This window comes from Saccopteryx leptura, chromosome 13 (genome assembly GCF_036850995.1).
Source record: "Saccopteryx leptura isolate mSacLep1 chromosome 13, mSacLep1_pri_phased_curated, whole genome shotgun sequence".
Lineage (NCBI taxonomy): Eukaryota > Metazoa > Chordata > Mammalia > Chiroptera > Emballonuridae > Saccopteryx > Saccopteryx leptura.
This window is the reverse complement of record NC_089515.1, coordinates 53,407,470-53,424,002: the sequence shown is the minus strand read 5'-3', so window position 1 is coordinate 53,424,002 and position 16,533 is coordinate 53,407,470. Positions and strand designations below refer to the sequence as shown.

Sequence of the window (16,533 nt, the reverse complement as noted above, 5' to 3'; positions counted from 1 at the left end):
AGGAAATTTGACTTAATGAGTTTGCTGACCACTGCCCTAGAGGTGCCTTCCGAGGCAGCCCCAGCCAGCCGAGGCCCAGGGCTTCCAGTCAGTGGGCTGCTGGTTTGAACAGCCACTCCTGGGGTTGGTCAGGACACGGGATGCAGAATAGACTTGGCCGGAGCAGAAACTCGGGCAGAAGGAGGCTCTTAGTTAAGGGAAGAGCCGGTGGTGTGGGTGCTGGTGTCACGGAGGAGGAGGAGGAGCCCCTGAGTCAAAGGGTAGGGACGGGGTTGACGAAAGCGTCAGGGGACATGGCCACTTGGAAGAGCAGGGGACGACCCTTCAGCACCATGACCCAGGGTGCTCTGTGGCAGCCCTCCTGGAGGCCCCGAGCCATCCTGCCCGGGCAGCCCTGTGGGGGACGCCTGCCTTAGACCGACCCCTCAACCTACACACGGGATCACATACATGTGCTCTTCGGTCCCCACTGCCCCTGCCCCCGGGGGACACCTCGGCCATCTCTGACGTGTCTTTCTGCTAAAACAGACCTAAGTCTCTAAAAAGGAAAGGAGGGAAAAAAAAACCCCTTAGGACCTTCAAACAGAGAGCTAAACTGAATGCAAAGGGAACATCACGCTAGATAACGTTTTGTGATCGGTGTTAACAAGAGACAGAAGTAGCACCTGTCCTCCGTATGCTGTTTCGCAGAAGTCCACTTTGTTGTAGTGGGAAAGACATCAGTGCTATCGTCTCCCGTGTTTTAAGTAAGTCACGGAGGTCAGAGCTGTGGGGGGGCCCTGTTTGGGGCCCCTGCCGCCCGTGAGCGGTCCCCACGGCAGCACTGGGCCCTGGCCGTCAGGAGGAAGTGGCCCTTGGCCTCTCCCGACAGCGTGACTCTCGCTGGGTCTGCCCAGCCGCACCACCTCACTCCGCAAGTTAGCGTTTCAGGCTTCCTTCCCGTGGGGGGTGCAGGCAGGGCTTCCGCACCTCGCGTGTCGGAGGAAGGGCTCCCAGGTTCACGAGCCGTGTCACCTCTGCTTCTGGCCAGCTCCTGTCCTCTCAAGGTCACAGGTCACCTCTAGGCGGGCTTCCTTCTGCTTTGTGCTTTTAGGTGACACTCTTACCAGCCTGGACACTGTCCCTCCCTGAGCCGTGGGAGGAGCGCCCCACGCGCGGGCCCCAGACCCCTGCAGCGGGTCCCTGGTGCCTCTGCTCCCCTTGAGCTCTCAGGTGCACCCTGGTCCCCTCCCCACCCAGCCTCTTGCCGTGTCCACCCTGGTCCCCTCCCCACCCAGCCTCTTGCCGTGTCCACCCTGGTCCCCTCCCCACCCAGCCTCTTGCCGTGTCCACCCTGGTCCCCTCCCCACCCAGCCTCTTGCCGTGTCTCCCAGGCCGTAAGCCACCACAGGGAGCACTGCTTTGTGACCTCGGCCTCTACGTGAAAACCATCACTGGAACCCCTGCCAGGGCCTGCCGGGTGACCTCTGTGGGAGTCACTGGTGGCTTTGCTCTTTGTCCCTTCCTTCCCTGCCCTGCCCTGGTGGTGTGGCCCCAGGCTGGTCCAGGCCGAGCCCATGGACCTGGAGGCCAGGTGGGAAGAGCCAGGGGCCCCCTGACCTCTCTGCTTCCCTTTCTCGCCTGGGTCTGCCTGACTCCTGGGCCCCCCCACCACCTGCCATGTGGCCCACATCCCAGCCGGAGCCCGGTGCTGTTGGTTCCACAGACCAGGAGGGTCTGAGGAAGAAACACGGCGTCCCCGGTGCTGGGTCTGGCCCTCCGTGGGGACTCGCTCGGTGTGAAGGGACTTGACCTGAACTGGGTCAGGTTCAGGAGCCAAAACGGTGTCTTGCAGTGTTCCGCCAGCTGCGGCAAAGGGACACAGAAGCGAACCGTGACCTGCACCAATTCACAAGGAAAATGCGACGCGTCCACCAGGCCGAAAGCCGAGGAGGCGTGTGAGGACTACTCCGGCTGCTACGAGTGGAGAACCGGGGACTGGTCCAAGGTGAGGCCGGCCGCCCGCGTCCCCCTGCCCCGCCCCCGCCCGCGTCCCCCTGCCCCGCCCCCGCCCGCGCCGGGCACACTCAGCAGGCAAATTCACTCTTACAAACTGCACTTGCCGGTGGCCCCACGCAGCGTGCAGTTTGAGGGACTGAGTGTCCCCCAGGGGACAAAGCAGGGTGCTCGGGTCCCGCTCTGCCACCCCACAAGGCAGGCTGGCTGCCCCCGGCCCTGCAGGGGTTTGGCCACCTGCACAAAAGCCTCAGAAACAGGTGGGGGTCTCGGCTGAGACACGAGCCCCAGGGCTCGGGGGCAAGCAGCAAACGCACTGTTGCCAGGATGTGCGGGTGAGGACACAGGGTTGGGAGAAGGTACAGCCACCTTCCAGAGCTGGTCCTTGTCCCTGAGGACACAGGTGTTAGCATTGAACGAAGGGAAAAGATCCTTGTTAATTGGGGTTTTTTTCTTCCACTTTTCCATTCATTTGAGAGAGAACGAGAGGAATGGAGAGAGAGAGAGATAAGCATAGACTCGTTTCACTTAGCTGTGCACTCACTGGTTGCTTCTCGTACGTGCCCTGATCGGGGATCGAACCCTCAACCTCTGGTGTTCCGGGTCAACACTTTAGCCACTGACCCACCCAGCCAGGGCCTAACCTGTCTTTTCCTTGTGCACCTGATATGTTTGACAGGCCCCGTTTACTGGGAACAGGGACCCAAACAGGAGCTCCTCCAGGGAGCAACGCCTCCCCTCCACAAACTGTAAAATGTCGAACGGAACTCTGTCTGATTTTCTTGTGACACTTTCTGGTGAGAGCACGTTTCCTTCTCTGTTGTCTCTTCAGTCTGGTGGCCCAAGAGTCACTTAAGTTTTTGGTGTGGCTTGTGCGATGTGTAACCATTTGGGGATTAGCTGCTGTCACTTAAAAATGGGAAAATTTCCCATGACAGTTCGGATTGTGGCTTCCTCTCTGCAGAAAACTGCCTTGCGTCCTCGCGTGGTGCCGTGACCTGGGGCACAGCTGGGGCTGTTCTCCACCCCCCCCCCCCCGCCCCTCCCACCAGGTTCTCCACCCCCAGCACTCTCCCCCATTCCTCACAGCAGCTGAGCACTGTCATTTCCCGGCCTGGCTCAAGCAGGTCACACAGTTTGTGCCTCTGTTTATGGAGGAAAGAAGGGTTTTTCTGTTGGACAGCAAAACAAATCGGAATCCTGTCTTTGCAGGGACGCCATTCCCCCTTTAATCCTCCCACCCCCACACAAGCCTTAATCCAAACCCCTCCGAACCTGTGGGACACATAAAAAACCAAGTGTCTCTGGTTCCAGTGCCCTGGCTTTGCCACTAGGCAGCACCCGCGTGACAGGGAAATGCAGGGAAGACCCAAAACACCTCCTTCTTCTCGCCTCCGAGCTCAGAAAATGTGAGACCGAGACAATTGAACTGAGGCCAGCAATCTGGTTTCTCCGAAAATCAGACCCTAGAATGTGGTAGGGCTCAGCACAGAGCTGCCAGGGTAACCCTTCCATGGGGACAGGGACCTCGCAGGAAGGCTCTGGCAAAAGAAATAGGTGGTCAGAACCAGGAGTCTGGTAGAGGCGTAACACAGCCGACTCACGGCTCCGGTCCAGCACTGGACGGCCCTTGACCCCTCGGGCCTTCAGCGTCTCCATCTCTGAAATGGGCATCGGGAAACACTGGCCCTGCCCAGCCGTCAGAGGCACTCAGGGCTTTCAAGGGGCCATTAATGTATGTGACTGAGCACTTTGACCACTGAGCCCATTTTCCTACCTCAGCTCTGTCCCCTAGTGGTCACACCGTGAGGAGACACAGTCCCCAGGGCTTGACCTGTCCCGATCTAACTTCCCCTTATCAGCAGGGCTGCACAGTCTTGTCTGGGATCGTGCCAACCAGTGCTGTCTCATGTCCAAGCACATCCAGACCCAGCTTGGGAAAGGTCGCCGTTGTGTCCCCGAGGCCCTGGGGGGAATGGAGGTGAGCTCTCAACGGTTCAGGTTCCAATCAGAAAGCGTGGGTGAAAGTTCTGTGGCGGAAAAGTCTAAAGCCTTGGGTGGTCCCATCGTGCCCGACAGGTCACCGAGGATGTGGAGGGGGACCTGGCCAACACCGTGACAGGCAGAATAACGTGGTCTGGGCTCCGCACGTCCAGTGCAGATTGGAATAAAGTCGTGGCGGTCAGGGAGTTAGTAGAGGTCATGCACTCTATGCAGCCTGTGCTATTGTGAAGGACGATTCCCCTGGTCACCGGCGGCCCAGGACAGGAAGTAGAAGGGAGGCATAGTCAGCTCGGGTCTGGTGACACCTGGCATGGTTTCCTCTTTGCTGTGGACCCCTGCACCTCCCGGCCCCAGACTCCTCCAGCCAGGGTCACTGTCCCTGGGGATAGAAACGTTTTGGAAACTGTCCTTCTGGGAGTGTGAAGTTGCCACACTGAGGGGACAGTGGGAGCAGCCCCTGGAGTCTCCTGTGCTCCAGGCTCACCAACCAGGATGCAGGGCCCTTGGGGTGACCAGCCCAGGTCATCAGGGGTCACCTCAGTTTGCTGGGTCCTGGCTACATTGGCCCATCCAGGATCTGTGAGTCCACAGGCTGTGGATCAGAGATGGGGCGGGGGTGGGGGGCCCAGCGCTGAGGCTGAGGAGAGGAGGGAGGGGCAGCTTGGAAGGGTGTGTGGATTGGCGGGGGAGGGGGGTGTGTGTGTGGCTGTGGGGGTGGTGGGGAGGTGTGCACGGCCATGTGTCTGAGACAGCTGTTCCCGTTTCCAGGCTGGAGCAAAGACAGCGGGGATTTTTATGATTGCTGAAACCTGCTAGTTCAGGTTCCAACGGCTTCCAGGGCTGGCCACGCTCGTGCCAAGTTGGGGGGAAATCTGTCAGAAATGCTTCTGACATTTCATCAGCCAAGTGCCTTTTAGGCACAAACAGAGAACGGCCTTGCTGTCAGGAGAGTCTCTCCTCCTCCCTCCCCCCTCCCGCTCTCATTTTCAGCTGCCCAGGGGAAGGCTCGGTGGCAACAGGGGACAGTGACCCTGGGCCGCGAGGGTCCCTCCTCGCCTCTGGTCTCCCTAGCCTAGCCTCCCACTCACCCCAGAGCCCGCCCCCGCGCTGTAGGGATCGGAGCTCAAGGCACGAGTATAACATTCCTGTAGCCTTTCCCTCTTCCTGAGACTTTTATAACCTCCGTTAGCTAATTCTCAAAACCTCCCCTTGGGGTCTGGCGTTATTTATAGCCCGCTTTTACAGGCTGGTGGGAGAAGGGAGGAGAGGGGAGTTCTCGCCTTGGTGGAGCCTGTCATTCAGGTCAGGCCTCCTCTGCGTGGGGGCAGAAGCCTGGTGTGGCCACATGGCCACGGAGCAGCCCCAGGGGCCTCAGGGTGGGAGGCCTGCTCCCTGGAGAAGCGTTCCACCTCCGGCAGCTCCGAGGTGCCCTCTGTGCATTGGCGGCCTGTTTCTTGTGCGCCTACTAAGTCCCCAGCGCTGCGGTGGCCACGCGGCTGTTGTGCACAGCCCAGGCCCAGCTCACAGCAGGCGTGCAGAAAGGGGCCCTGTGGCTGTCGTCATCACTGTACCGTTAAGATCATTCCCCAGAAGCCAAGCCAGTCATGCTTGCAAACTGTCTTGCTGTCCCCTGGGCCAGGGGACAGAAGGTCTCCCCACTTCTTACAGGTGGAGAAGTAAAAACCTTTCTTTTCCTGTCACTTGGTCGTCAGCATCACGAGCCCCCGAGGAAACACAGATCAGAGGTTCCTTGTTCCTCTGCTTCTGTGAGACTTCCTTTCTGTGCACCAAAAGGTTTTATCCCATTGCCATTTTTTCTGCAGAACTCACACCCCAAGTGTCTTTAACGCCCTCTCTGATCTGGGGAGAGGCCCTGGGCCGCGTGGCAGGTCATAGGCCTTGTGTGTGAGTTGCGAGCACTTGTCGGGGAGGGAACGGGAAGGGGCTGCCCTTCCTTCAGGTCACCCAGCCCAGCCAGGAGCACTTCCGGTGGATTTATGGCCCATTCCCTTTTGATCCATTTCCTGTGTCTGGGGCTGGGGGGGGGGGGGGGCGTTGAGTGCTAATGTAATGCGCAGCGGCCCGCAGCAGGGAAAGAGGGCTTCAGACAAGACCAGATATGTTTGTGTTGTGTTTTTTTTCAATAGATCTGTTTGCTTAGATTTTAAAAGCCTGATAAATGACTTCCCTGTGATGATTGGGGCTAATCCGATGCTATCAGGAGACTTGGGCGGTCCCCATGCTGTGTATTTAAAGCCGAGGCCTGAGGGAGGTTGGGTGGGGGATGGACAGAGATGGAACTTGTTTTCTGTGCCTCTGCCATCCTCAGTGTAGCAAGCGTTCCGGGAGGAGGCCGTTCGAAAGCCCCCCTCAGACCCATCCGGAATCGCGTTTGTCTTCAGGTCCCCGTCACCGTCTGCGCTCCCGAGGTCACCTAGCTGAGCTCTGCGGGCCTCCAGGCAAAGGGGGGCTCCCACACCTGCCTGCGGAGGCCTGATGCATGTCTCGGCCACCTGGGGGGCACTGAGCAACCGCCGGTGACTCGGTGCACCTTCCCGGAAGCCCCGGCCCTCTTGGCCCCTGGCCCCGTGCAGCCGCTGTTCATAATGATGGCAGTGCTTGTCGATGGCCCTCCACCCCAGTCTCCCTGCAGCGCACCTGTGTCTACGCTGTCTCTGATCATGGAGACGTCTGTAAGGCAAGCTGCATTATTCACAAGCCACGTGAAGCAGCTGTGGCTCAGATATGTTAAGTCACTTACCCAAGGCCACACAGCAGTAGATAGGGATGCAGCGTGTTGACAGCCCACCCCACTCCTCACGAGCGTGGACGGTGGCGACTCCATCAAGGGGTCCTGGGCGGGGTTTTCCACTCTTACTTTACATTACGCAGGTGAGTCTGTCTTACTGGAGCAAACAGAAGACCCACAGCTCAGACGCTGCGTGGTTTGTTTTTCTCGTGGTCGGTTTTACAAACTTCCCGAGAGGCACACACACCTGCGAGTGTGAAGCAAAGCTGGGTGTGTTGATGCCACTCTGGAACCCGTGCGTGGCCAACTGTGACAGTCCCCGACGGGTAAGCGTACACCCAGGGTCTTAACCATCCTCCCATGTGTGCACAGCCCAGGGCTGTGTGCCAAGAGCCCCCAGGAGTCCAGCTAAAATTCAGCAAAACCTACCCCAGACTCAGACACACACCCCCCCGGGGCAGAGTCTACAGGGTCCCCCCCCAGGGGCAGAGCCTACAGGGTCCCCCCTCCAGGGGCAGAGCCTACAGGGTCCCCCCCCAGGGGCAGAGTCTACAGGGTCCCCCCCCCCAGGGGCAGAGCCTACAGGGTCCAAGCCCTCCCCCAGGGGCAGAGCCTACAGGGTCCCCCCCCAGGGGCAGAGTCTACAGGGTCCCCCCCCAGGGGCAGAGCCTACAGGGTCCAAGCCCTCCCCCAGGGGCAGAGCCTACAGGGCCCCCCCCCCCAGGGGCAGAGTCTACAGGGTCCCCCCCCCAGGGGCAGAGCCTACAGGGTCCAAGCCCTCCCCCAGGGGCAGAGCCTACAGGGCCCCCCCCCCAGGGGCAGAGTCTACAGGGTCCCCCCCCCAGGGGCAGAGCCTACAGGGTCCAAGCCCTCCCCCAGGGGCAGAGCCTACAGGGCCCCCCCCCCAGGGGCAGAGTCTACAGGACCCCCTCCCAGGGGCAGAGTCTACAGGGTCCAAGCCCTCCCCCAGGGGCAGAGCCTACAGGGCCCCCCCCCAGGGGCAGAGTCTACAGGGTCCCCCTCCCAGGGGCAGAGCCTACAGGGTCCAAGCCCTCCCCCAGGGGCAGAGTCTACAGGGTCCCCCCCCCCCAGGGGCAGAGCCTACAGGGTCCAAGCCCTCCCCCAGGGGCAGAGCCTACAGGGTCCCCCCCCAGGGGCAGAGCCTACAGGGTCCCCCCCCAGGGGCAGAGTCTACAGGGTCCCCCCCCCAGGGGCAGAGCCTACAGGGTCCAAGCCCTCCCCCAGGGGCAGAGCCTACAGGGTCCCCCCCCAGGGGCAGAGCCTACAGGGTCCCCCCCCAGGGGCAGAGTCTACAGGGTCCCCCCCCCAGGGGCAGAGCCTACAGGGTCCAAGCCCTCCCCCAGGGGCAGAGCCTACAGGGTCCAAGCCCTCCCCCAGGGGCAGAGCCTACAGGGCCCCCCCCCAGGGGCAGAGCCTACAGGGTCCCCCCCCCCAGGGGCAGAGTCTACAGGGCCCCCCCCCCCAGGGGCTACCCCTGCTGGGAAAGACAATGAAGGAGTCAGTGGTGGAGCTGGGGTCCTGTGAAAGCGCCAGACAGTACAGCATCTGATTACTACCGGAGTTCCGGAGAGGCGGCTGGGGCCCTGGCCCTCCTGGGCGGCTCGCTCACTCTGTGATGTTGGGCAAGACACGGCCCCCTGCTGAGCTGGGCGGCTGCCACCCGCCTTGGGGGAGGAGCGGAATGTTCCACGGTGCTGGTGAGTGTGACCAGCAAGCGCGCAGGACAGGTGACCACGTGCCTCCGCGTGTGTTTGGGGGGGGTCCTGATGCCACCCCTCCCTCCTTTCTGTAGGCTAAAGCATGGGAAACAGGACCAAGAGCTCTCAGGGGAGGTGAGTCCCCGAGGCTAACCCAGCCAAGCACCTGAGCGTTATGACAGTCACCGACCATGTCTGGGCTGGGCCTTCTCAGTTTTATACTTGGTTGGGAGAGACGCATGGGATGGAGGCCCTGAGTGAGTCATCACACCCGTGACGACACCTGCAAAAGACGTTAGACCCTTCGCGGACATTCCTGGCCAGGAAGGAACTCAGCCGGGCGGTCAGCTGGTGTGGCCTGGGCCCTGTGGGCCAAGAGGGCACACTGCAGGCCCCGCCTGTCCCTGTTCCTCCACCGAGGGCTGTGACGACTCCTCGCTCATCCTCCTGGGTGTGCCTCCTGCATCAGGTGGCCCCAGGGCCAGGGGATTATAAGGAAAAAAGGGATATTGGTGTCACCTGTGGGTCCCATGCTTCCCTACGTGGGTCTCAGTGCCAAAGGGCCACAGAAATAAGGCCCTGGGGACGTGGCAACCCTCTATTTTCTTGGGCAGTAGGTTTTTTTATTTTCAATTTTATGACCAGTTTAGATAAGAGTCTTTAATAGCATATGTGGACTAGTCACACACCTCCTCAACACAGGAACTTACTCGTGTAGTTACGTGTTCATGATCGAAGTTACGCATGTGTCCTGGGACGACTGTTATCTCCTGCCTCGGGCGCGTGCCGATGTCAGACCTGGGGGGACCGCAGCTGTGCGGGGTCAGAGACGGGCGCTGTGCGGGGTCAGAGACGGGCGCTGTGCGGGGTCAGAGACGGGCGGTATGCTCTTGTGCTCGCAGCCTGACGTCTGTCTGTGCGGTTGCTCACTCTGCCTCCTCGAGTCCCCTTGTCGTTCGCTAGAGCGCCTGGTCATTGCCGTCACTCTCACTGAGTGTCTGTGCTGCTGTCTTTGGCTCTTTACTTGCAAGCTGTGGCATCCCTTGGCAGTGCGTTGGCATCCCTTGGCAGTGCGTTGGCATCTCTTGGCAGTGTGTTGGCATCACTTGGCTGCTCTTTGTCCACAGGATTTTGCACTGCCGTAGGGCCCTAGCCGTTTCATTCATCCACCTGCTGGCCTGGTCTCCCACTCTCCAGAGCTTCTGCCTGGGGGCTGCTCGCGGGTCCGGGAAGGCCCTTTCCCCAGCACAGCCGTGGGCAGGCCCAAGGAAGAAGGGATGGGGAGGCACACGACCCGGATGCTGCCTGCCACCTCTTCTTGCCAGTGTGGCCCTCACAGGAAAGGCCCCATCTCCCTCTCTCTCCCTCTCTCTCTCTCTCTCTCTCTCTCTCTCTCTCTCTCCCCCCCCCCCCACTCTGAGCTGCCCGTGTGAACTCCAGCTGAGCTGCTGCCTCCGTGACCTTTGCTTTTATGAAAGTTTTGCGGAGTGCGCACAGGACCCCGTGAGTCACGGGCTGTGGGAGCTCCGGGGACCCCCAGATAGAGGGAGTGTCCACAGGGGCCAGGCTGTCCAGCTGGGATGGGGAGACACTTCCAAGAGCTCCAGGGAGGGAGAGCGAGGGCCCTGGTGCTCCAGGAGCAGCGGCGGCGTGGGTGAGCGGGACACGCTTGGCAGGGGCGAGAGGGGAGGGGGAGCTGGGGAGGAGTGAGTCTGCGGGTCTCACCAGGTCCCTCGTGGGAAGCGGGGATGCCCCACTGAACTCCGGAGCCCTGGTTTGTGCAAACCTGGGTCTGCCAGTGCTGGAGACGCCAGTGCCCCGGAATTCGGCGTCTTAAATTAAAACTGGTCCCCACGATATTTGTCCATGAGTCTGTAAGGCAAGAAAGGTCACATTTCTTTGTTGTCTCCAAGTCGGCGTCATTCTGAGCCCCAAGCCTCTGGCCTTGTGGGAAATTCAACCCCATCCTCACTGGGCTCCTCACTAGACCCAGGGCTGGGCAAGGGCTGGGAGCCCCACGCAGTACAGGTGCTGAGGACACCTCTGTGGTCATCGGCCGCATGCCCCTGCAGTACCAACAGGCCCCTGCCCAGCGTCTCAGCAGTTCCCAAGCCCAGCTCTCCGCTTGGAGCAGGGGTCCAGGGAGGCAGCAGGAGGTGGGATACCACCAACCTGAGCTGGTGTTTCAGCAGGTACCCCGTCGTGGGCAGCGGAGCTGCTGTGACAGACTGCCACAAGTTGGGGGGGGGGGGGCTCTTAAACAGCAGACACTGAATCCTCAGATCTCTGGGGCTGAGCTGGGGGGGGGGGGGCGGCTCTTAAACAACAGACACTGAATTCTCAGAGCTCTGGGCTGAGAAGTGCAAGGTCAAGCTTCGTGGCGAGGGCTCCCTGCCTGGCTTTCAGACGGCCATCTCCTTGTGTCTTCCTTGTGTCTCTCTTTTCTTATAAGGACGCTAATCTCACCATGGGAGCCTCACCTTTGTGAACTCATCTAAGCCCAATTACACCCCTACCCCACCCCACCCCACCCCCGCCCCTGCCCCCGCCAAAGAGCTCCCTCCAAACACCAAACCATTGAGTGTCGCAGGGACACAGACGTTGAGCACGTGACATCTCAGAGCAGTCCTCCAGGAGGCGCACAGCGAGACCTCTCGTTCTGCAGTTATTTCAAAGCATCTGCGAGTGACAGACGGGCCTGGCCCCGGGGTGGCCGCACCGTGGGGCCGCGGTCACAGCCCCCAGGCCGGGTCAGGCCCCCACTCAGCGTGGCTGTCTCTTCCCCGCAGTGCTCGTCGACCTGTGGGAAGGGCCTGCAGTCCCGCGTGGTGCAGTGCATGCACGAGGTCACCGGGCGTCACGGCAACGAGTGCCCTGCCCTCTCAAAGCCAGCGGCCTACAGGCAGTGCCACCAAGAGGTCTGCAATGACAAGATCAACGTGAACACCATCACCTCCCCTCGCCTCGGTGAGTGTCTCCGCGGGCCCCGGCCGCTGAGGGGTGCTGTGTCCCCCGGCCGGGACGTCCCCAGTGGCTCTGGGAGTCGAAGCCTGCGGGCCCCCCTCCTTGGGTCTCGTTTGAGCCCTGGGGAGCCCGACCCCGGTCAGTTCTGTAGAAGAGCAGACATTTCAGACATGGAATTTCATTCCTCATCACGGAAAGGATGTCTGCTAACAGCAGTCTCCAACGTGGTGTCCCGTGACTCCCTCTGCCAACCGATGGGGACACGAGAGAATGTTCTTCCAGTGTTTTAGGGTTCCCGGGGGAGGGGCGTGCCAAGGGCAGCACCTTCTTCTGGAAGCGAGGGACCTGGGAGTCATCGTTCACGAATCCGTGGTGATGTACACATGGCGTAGAAGTCCCTGCAAGGGATGTTTCTTAAGTTGGAGGAGAGAGCAGGAGTATCCACGGGTCCTGTCTCTAATGCCGCAGGGAGCGTCTGTGTGTGCGCGGCCCAAGCTGCTCTGAACCCGGCCGTTTGCAGGCCGTGTCCCCGCCAGCCGTGTCCCAGGCCAGCCGTGTCCCAGGCCAGCCGTGTCCCTGCCAGTCAAGTCCCAGGACAGCCGTGTCCCTGCCAGCCAAGTCCCAGGCCAGCCGTGTCCCTGCCAGTCAAGTCCCAGGACAGCCGTGTCCCCCCCCAGCCGTGTCCCAGGCCAGCCGTGTCCCAGGCCAGCCGTGTCCCAGCCAGCCGTGTCCCAGGACAGCCGTGTCCCAGCCGGCCGTGTCCCCCCCCAGCCGTGTCCCAGGCCAGCCGTGTCCCAGGCCAGCCGTGTCCCAGGACAGCCGTGTCCCAGGACGGCCGTGTCCCAGCCGGCCATGTCCCCCCCCAGCCGTGTCCCAGGCCAGCCGTGTCCCAGGCCAGCCGTGTCCCAGGACAGCCGTGTCCCAGGACGGCCGTGTCCCAGCCATCTGTGTCCCAGGCCAGCCATGTCCCAGGCCAGCGTGTCCCAGCCATCTGTGTCCCAGGACAGCCATGTCCCAGCCGGCCGTGTCCCAGGACGGCCGTGTCCCAGGACGGCCGTGTCCCAGCCAGCCGTGTCCCAGGCCAGCCATGTCCCAGGCCAGCCGTGTCCCAGGACAGCCGTGTCCCAGCCATCTGTGTCCCAGGACAGCCATGTCCCAGCCATCTGTGTCCCAGGACAGCCGTGTCCCAGCCGGCCGTGTCCCAGCCAGCCATGTCCCAGCCATCTGTGTCCCAGGACAGCCATGTCCCAGCCATCTGTGTCCCAGGACAGCCATGTCCCAGGACAGCCATGGCACAAGAAGAAAAACGGCCACACTGACCTAAGGATGCCTTAGAGGAGAGTGTCTGCTTGTTCAAACAAATCCCACCTGAAGCCCCTTTCCCTGATGCCGAAACGGAGGGCGTTTCTGAGTGGCTTTGCTGGGGTGGGGAGGGCCTGCTGAGCGCCCCCCCACCCCGACTGCTGTGTGCCCGGGCCGTTTTGGTAACCCCCAGAGCCTCCCTTGGGCAGGACCTTCTCTGCAGAGCCAAGACTGAAGGGGACTCGGGCCACTTGTTTGTGCTGTGACCCTGTGTTTGGCGGGCCCTTCGCTCTGCAGTGCCCTGTGCTCTCTTGTTTCGTAAATGCCAATGGTGACTTTGTCTCCCACCATAAAATATCAGTAAGCGCCCCTTAGCTCCTTAGAAGGGTGGGCAGTGCCCTGGCCCCAGGGAGGCAGCCAGACCACCACGCTCTGCCAGGTGGACAGGTTGGACACAGTGTGTCCCCTATAGAAGAAAGCACCCACTGTGGCCCCGGCAGGGGACACGCCTCCTCGGTCTGTGCCAGGCTCTCGAAGTGTCTCCGGCCACAGGCCATCCCTGTGCATGCCTCATGACGTCCCCACACCACCCGTAACACCTGGGGTCTCTCTCTCTCTCTCTCTCTCTCTCCCCCCCCCCCCCCACTGTCCCCTTAGCTGCTCTGACCTACAAGTGCATGCGGGACCAGTGGACTGTGTACTGTCGGGTCATCCGGGAGAAGGACCTCTGTCAGGACATGCGGTGGTATCAACGCTGCTGCCAGACCTGCAGGGACTTCTACGCCAACAAGATGCGCCGACCACCGCCACCGCCACCACCGAGCTCATGACACGTGCTTCTGCGGCCCCACGACCCTCCAGCACGAGGTCTGCATCCCAGCAACGACGGGGCTCGGTGAGAGCCCGTCCGCCCGGGAGCACAGCGGCCCTGCCACTGGGACCCCCGCACCCCGAAGCCCAGCGCCGCCCGCCGGCAAGCTGTCCCGAGACCCCGGTCCCCCTAGAACTCAAGTGCGGACTTGACGTCTGCTGTCAGTGCTTTGATACTTAATATATTGTTACCATCCGCCGGATGGCTTTCCACAGGTGAGGAGGGAAACGGGCAGGAGTCAGCACGTGATTGTTGTTTCCAAGGTTCCGTGGACCTCAGAGGGGTCGCCTCCGTCCGCTGCTGGCAGAGAGGGACGTCACTGCCCGCCTCTGTCTGGGCTTTCTTCTGACGGTCACCTTCCCAGGTGCCTGGTGTTCCGTGGGGTGAAATACCCCGCATGAGAGATCTGACCTTAAGACAGGCTTTATTCTGAAAGCCGGCAGTGCCCTGGGTGGAAGGACAGATGGTGAGCCTCCTCTGGTGGCCTCTGGAGAGGGCCGGACTGCCGGGCACTCGTGACAGCGCAGGGACTTGGCCTCTCTGCCCCGTGGCTTAGAGCATCTTCTCTAGACCTGGGACCTCGCCTGGGAAGTCTTCCCTCGGAGCGGCTGGGTCTGCATAAGCCAACGAGGAGACCAGGGCCAGGCCGCTGGGCATCACCCGTGCGGGGGAGAATGTTCCAGAAGGGTTTGGGGTTGGTGAGGCATTTAATGTCCAGATCTCGGCCGCCTACCACGTGGGGTGCTGTGACACAGGACAGGTGCTAATTTGGGCTGTGGGTCACTTCCTGGCACATGGGGGCACAGGGGACTCCCCTCTGCCTTCCGGGTACCTCCACCCCAGCCAGTACTTCCTGAAGCGTTTGACCTGAGAGTTGGCTTCCCGTTGACCTGAGTTTGATTCTCTTGAAAACCTCCGAAGACTTGAGCTCAGGCCTGGCTGCTTCGCCCGTCACGGGGCGGGTTTCTGCCAGGGGCCACTCAGCCTGCCATGCCCGGACCCATGGGGGTGTGCCACCCAGCCGAGGTCACGGCATGGCCCACCAGCCTTCCTGTAGCTCAGACCCGGTCATGCTGTCACCATTGACCCATCTTCCCAGCGGGGTCAGAATGACACTCAGAAAAACATGAAGAAGGTCTCTCCTTCCTTCAGCCCCCTCACCCCTCGAAACAGGGCCCTCTGTGGAACCAGGACAAGTGAAAAGATGGCCCGCGTGGAGAGCACAGAGGACAGGACCCTGCCCACTCTGGGAGCCGGGAGGTCCGTCTGCTGAGCCACCGGGTGGGTATTTGACGGGTGCTTCTGTTCAAGGACTTTGCCTTCTCCTCCGCGACACCTCCTCACGGACCGTCTCCAGGTGCTTCCTCGTGCGTTGGTGCTGTGTGTGCGTATCTGTGTGTGCGTGTGTGTTTCCAACATCACGTCGTCAGGGTCAGCTGAAATTACAGGAACAAAAACTGTGCCGCCTCCAGCCTGCTCGGTGGGCTGTGTGTGGGTCTGGGGTGTGCACGACCGCCTGCTCGGTGGGCTGTGTGTGGGTCTGGGGTGTGCACGACAGCCTGCTCGGTGGGCTGTGTGTGGGTCTGGGGTGTGCACGACAGCCTGCTCGGTGGGCTGTGTGTGGGTCTGGGGTGTGCACGACAGCCTGCTCGGTGGGCTGTGTGTGGGTCTGGGGTGTGCACGACAGCCTGCTCGGTGGGCTGTGTGTGGGTCTGGGGTGTGCCGCCTCCAGCCTGCTCGGTGGGCTGTGTGTGGGTCTGGGGTGTGCACGACAGCCTGCTCGGTGGGCTGTGTGTGGGTCTGGGGTGTGCACGACAGCCTGCTCGGTGGGCTGTGTGTGGGTCTGGGGTGTGCACGACAGCCTGCTCGATGGGCTGTGTGTGGGTCTGGGGTGTGCACGACAGCCTGCTCGGTGGGCTGTGTGTGGGTCTGGGGTGTGCACGACCGCCTGCTCGGTGGGCTGTGTGTGGGTCTGGGGTGTGCACGACAGCCTGCTCGATGGGCTGTGTGTGGGTCTGGGGTGTGCACGACAGCCTGCTCGGTGGGCTGTGTGTGGGTCTGGGGTGTGCACGACAGCCTGCTCGGTGGGCTGTGTGTGGGTCTGGGGTGTGCACGACAGCCCAGAGGCCGAGAAGGGGCCCGGAACGCAGGGACGGGTCAGCAAGCGCAGAGAAACGGGTACCAGCATGGAGCCACCCCCCTGCAAGGTGACTAGCAGCTGCCACTGCCCCAGGATGCTGTCCTCCCCGGCTCAGGCGTGGCCACCTGCAGACACCCCAAAGCCCTGTTTCCATAAAACCCTTCAACCCTGGGGAGCTAGGGCTTAGTTTTCCCTCAGCCCCAAATGTTTTGTGCTCCGTCACAGATGGACAGAGTCAGGGAGCCTGCGTGGGTCAGTGGGCCCAGTCGAGTGGATGAGCAGTGCCTGTGCCCTCGGCGAGCATTCCCCCCAAGTTGCTCCTTGGTCCCCTTAATTTATAGCAACTGGACACCCCTGGCAAGGGCCTCCCACCCTCAGAATGCCAGTTATCTATTTGGTGGTGGTTGTTGAACACCCGCTCAGGTCCCCGGAAGCCCACGTCTTCCTGAGCTCAGGCAGGCTCCGGTGCCCCTGGAATTCGCCGGCCTGCCTTCTGTTCGCCGCGTGAGCAAGGCCGTCGTGGGTCCACCGGGCTCAGAAGGCCGGGGACCCTGGGACCGCAGCAGTGATGTTTCTTTGTTGTGTAACGATACCCTGTACTGTTTGTCACACAGGGACTGTACCTTTCCGGTTGCGCAGGTGTGACGCCAAGCAGAGTCTCACGATCGTATGGTGCTATGTTTTTGTTTGGTGCAAACAAACCCTCCTCTGGTGACCAGGGCTGATGTTACCGGAACACAGGGAGAGGTGATCAGTGGCAGTCTCGGTTCCCTTCAGAGTCCAATGTGTA

At 61.5% G+C, this 16,533-nt stretch overlaps 1 protein-coding gene across 3 annotated transcripts in view; it reads left to right on the top strand.

Moving 5' to 3' along the window:
• The window catches only part of ADAMTS17 (ADAM metallopeptidase with thrombospondin type 1 motif 17), a 209,465-nt gene extending 195,195 nt beyond the window's left edge, over positions 1-14,270 (top strand). For all 3 annotated transcript variants that reach the window (XM_066355082.1, XM_066355081.1, XM_066355080.1), the window contains 3 exons: positions 1,835-1,987; positions 11,256-11,433; positions 13,390-14,270. In XM_066355082.1, the coding sequence (XP_066211179.1) occupies positions 1,835-1,987; positions 11,256-11,433; positions 13,390-13,562 (504 nt within the window). In that variant the 3' untranslated portion in view covers positions 13,563-14,270. The remainder of the gene's footprint in view (positions 1-1,834; positions 1,988-11,255; positions 11,434-13,389) is intronic.
• Positions 14,271-16,533: the final 2,263 nt, after the last annotated feature.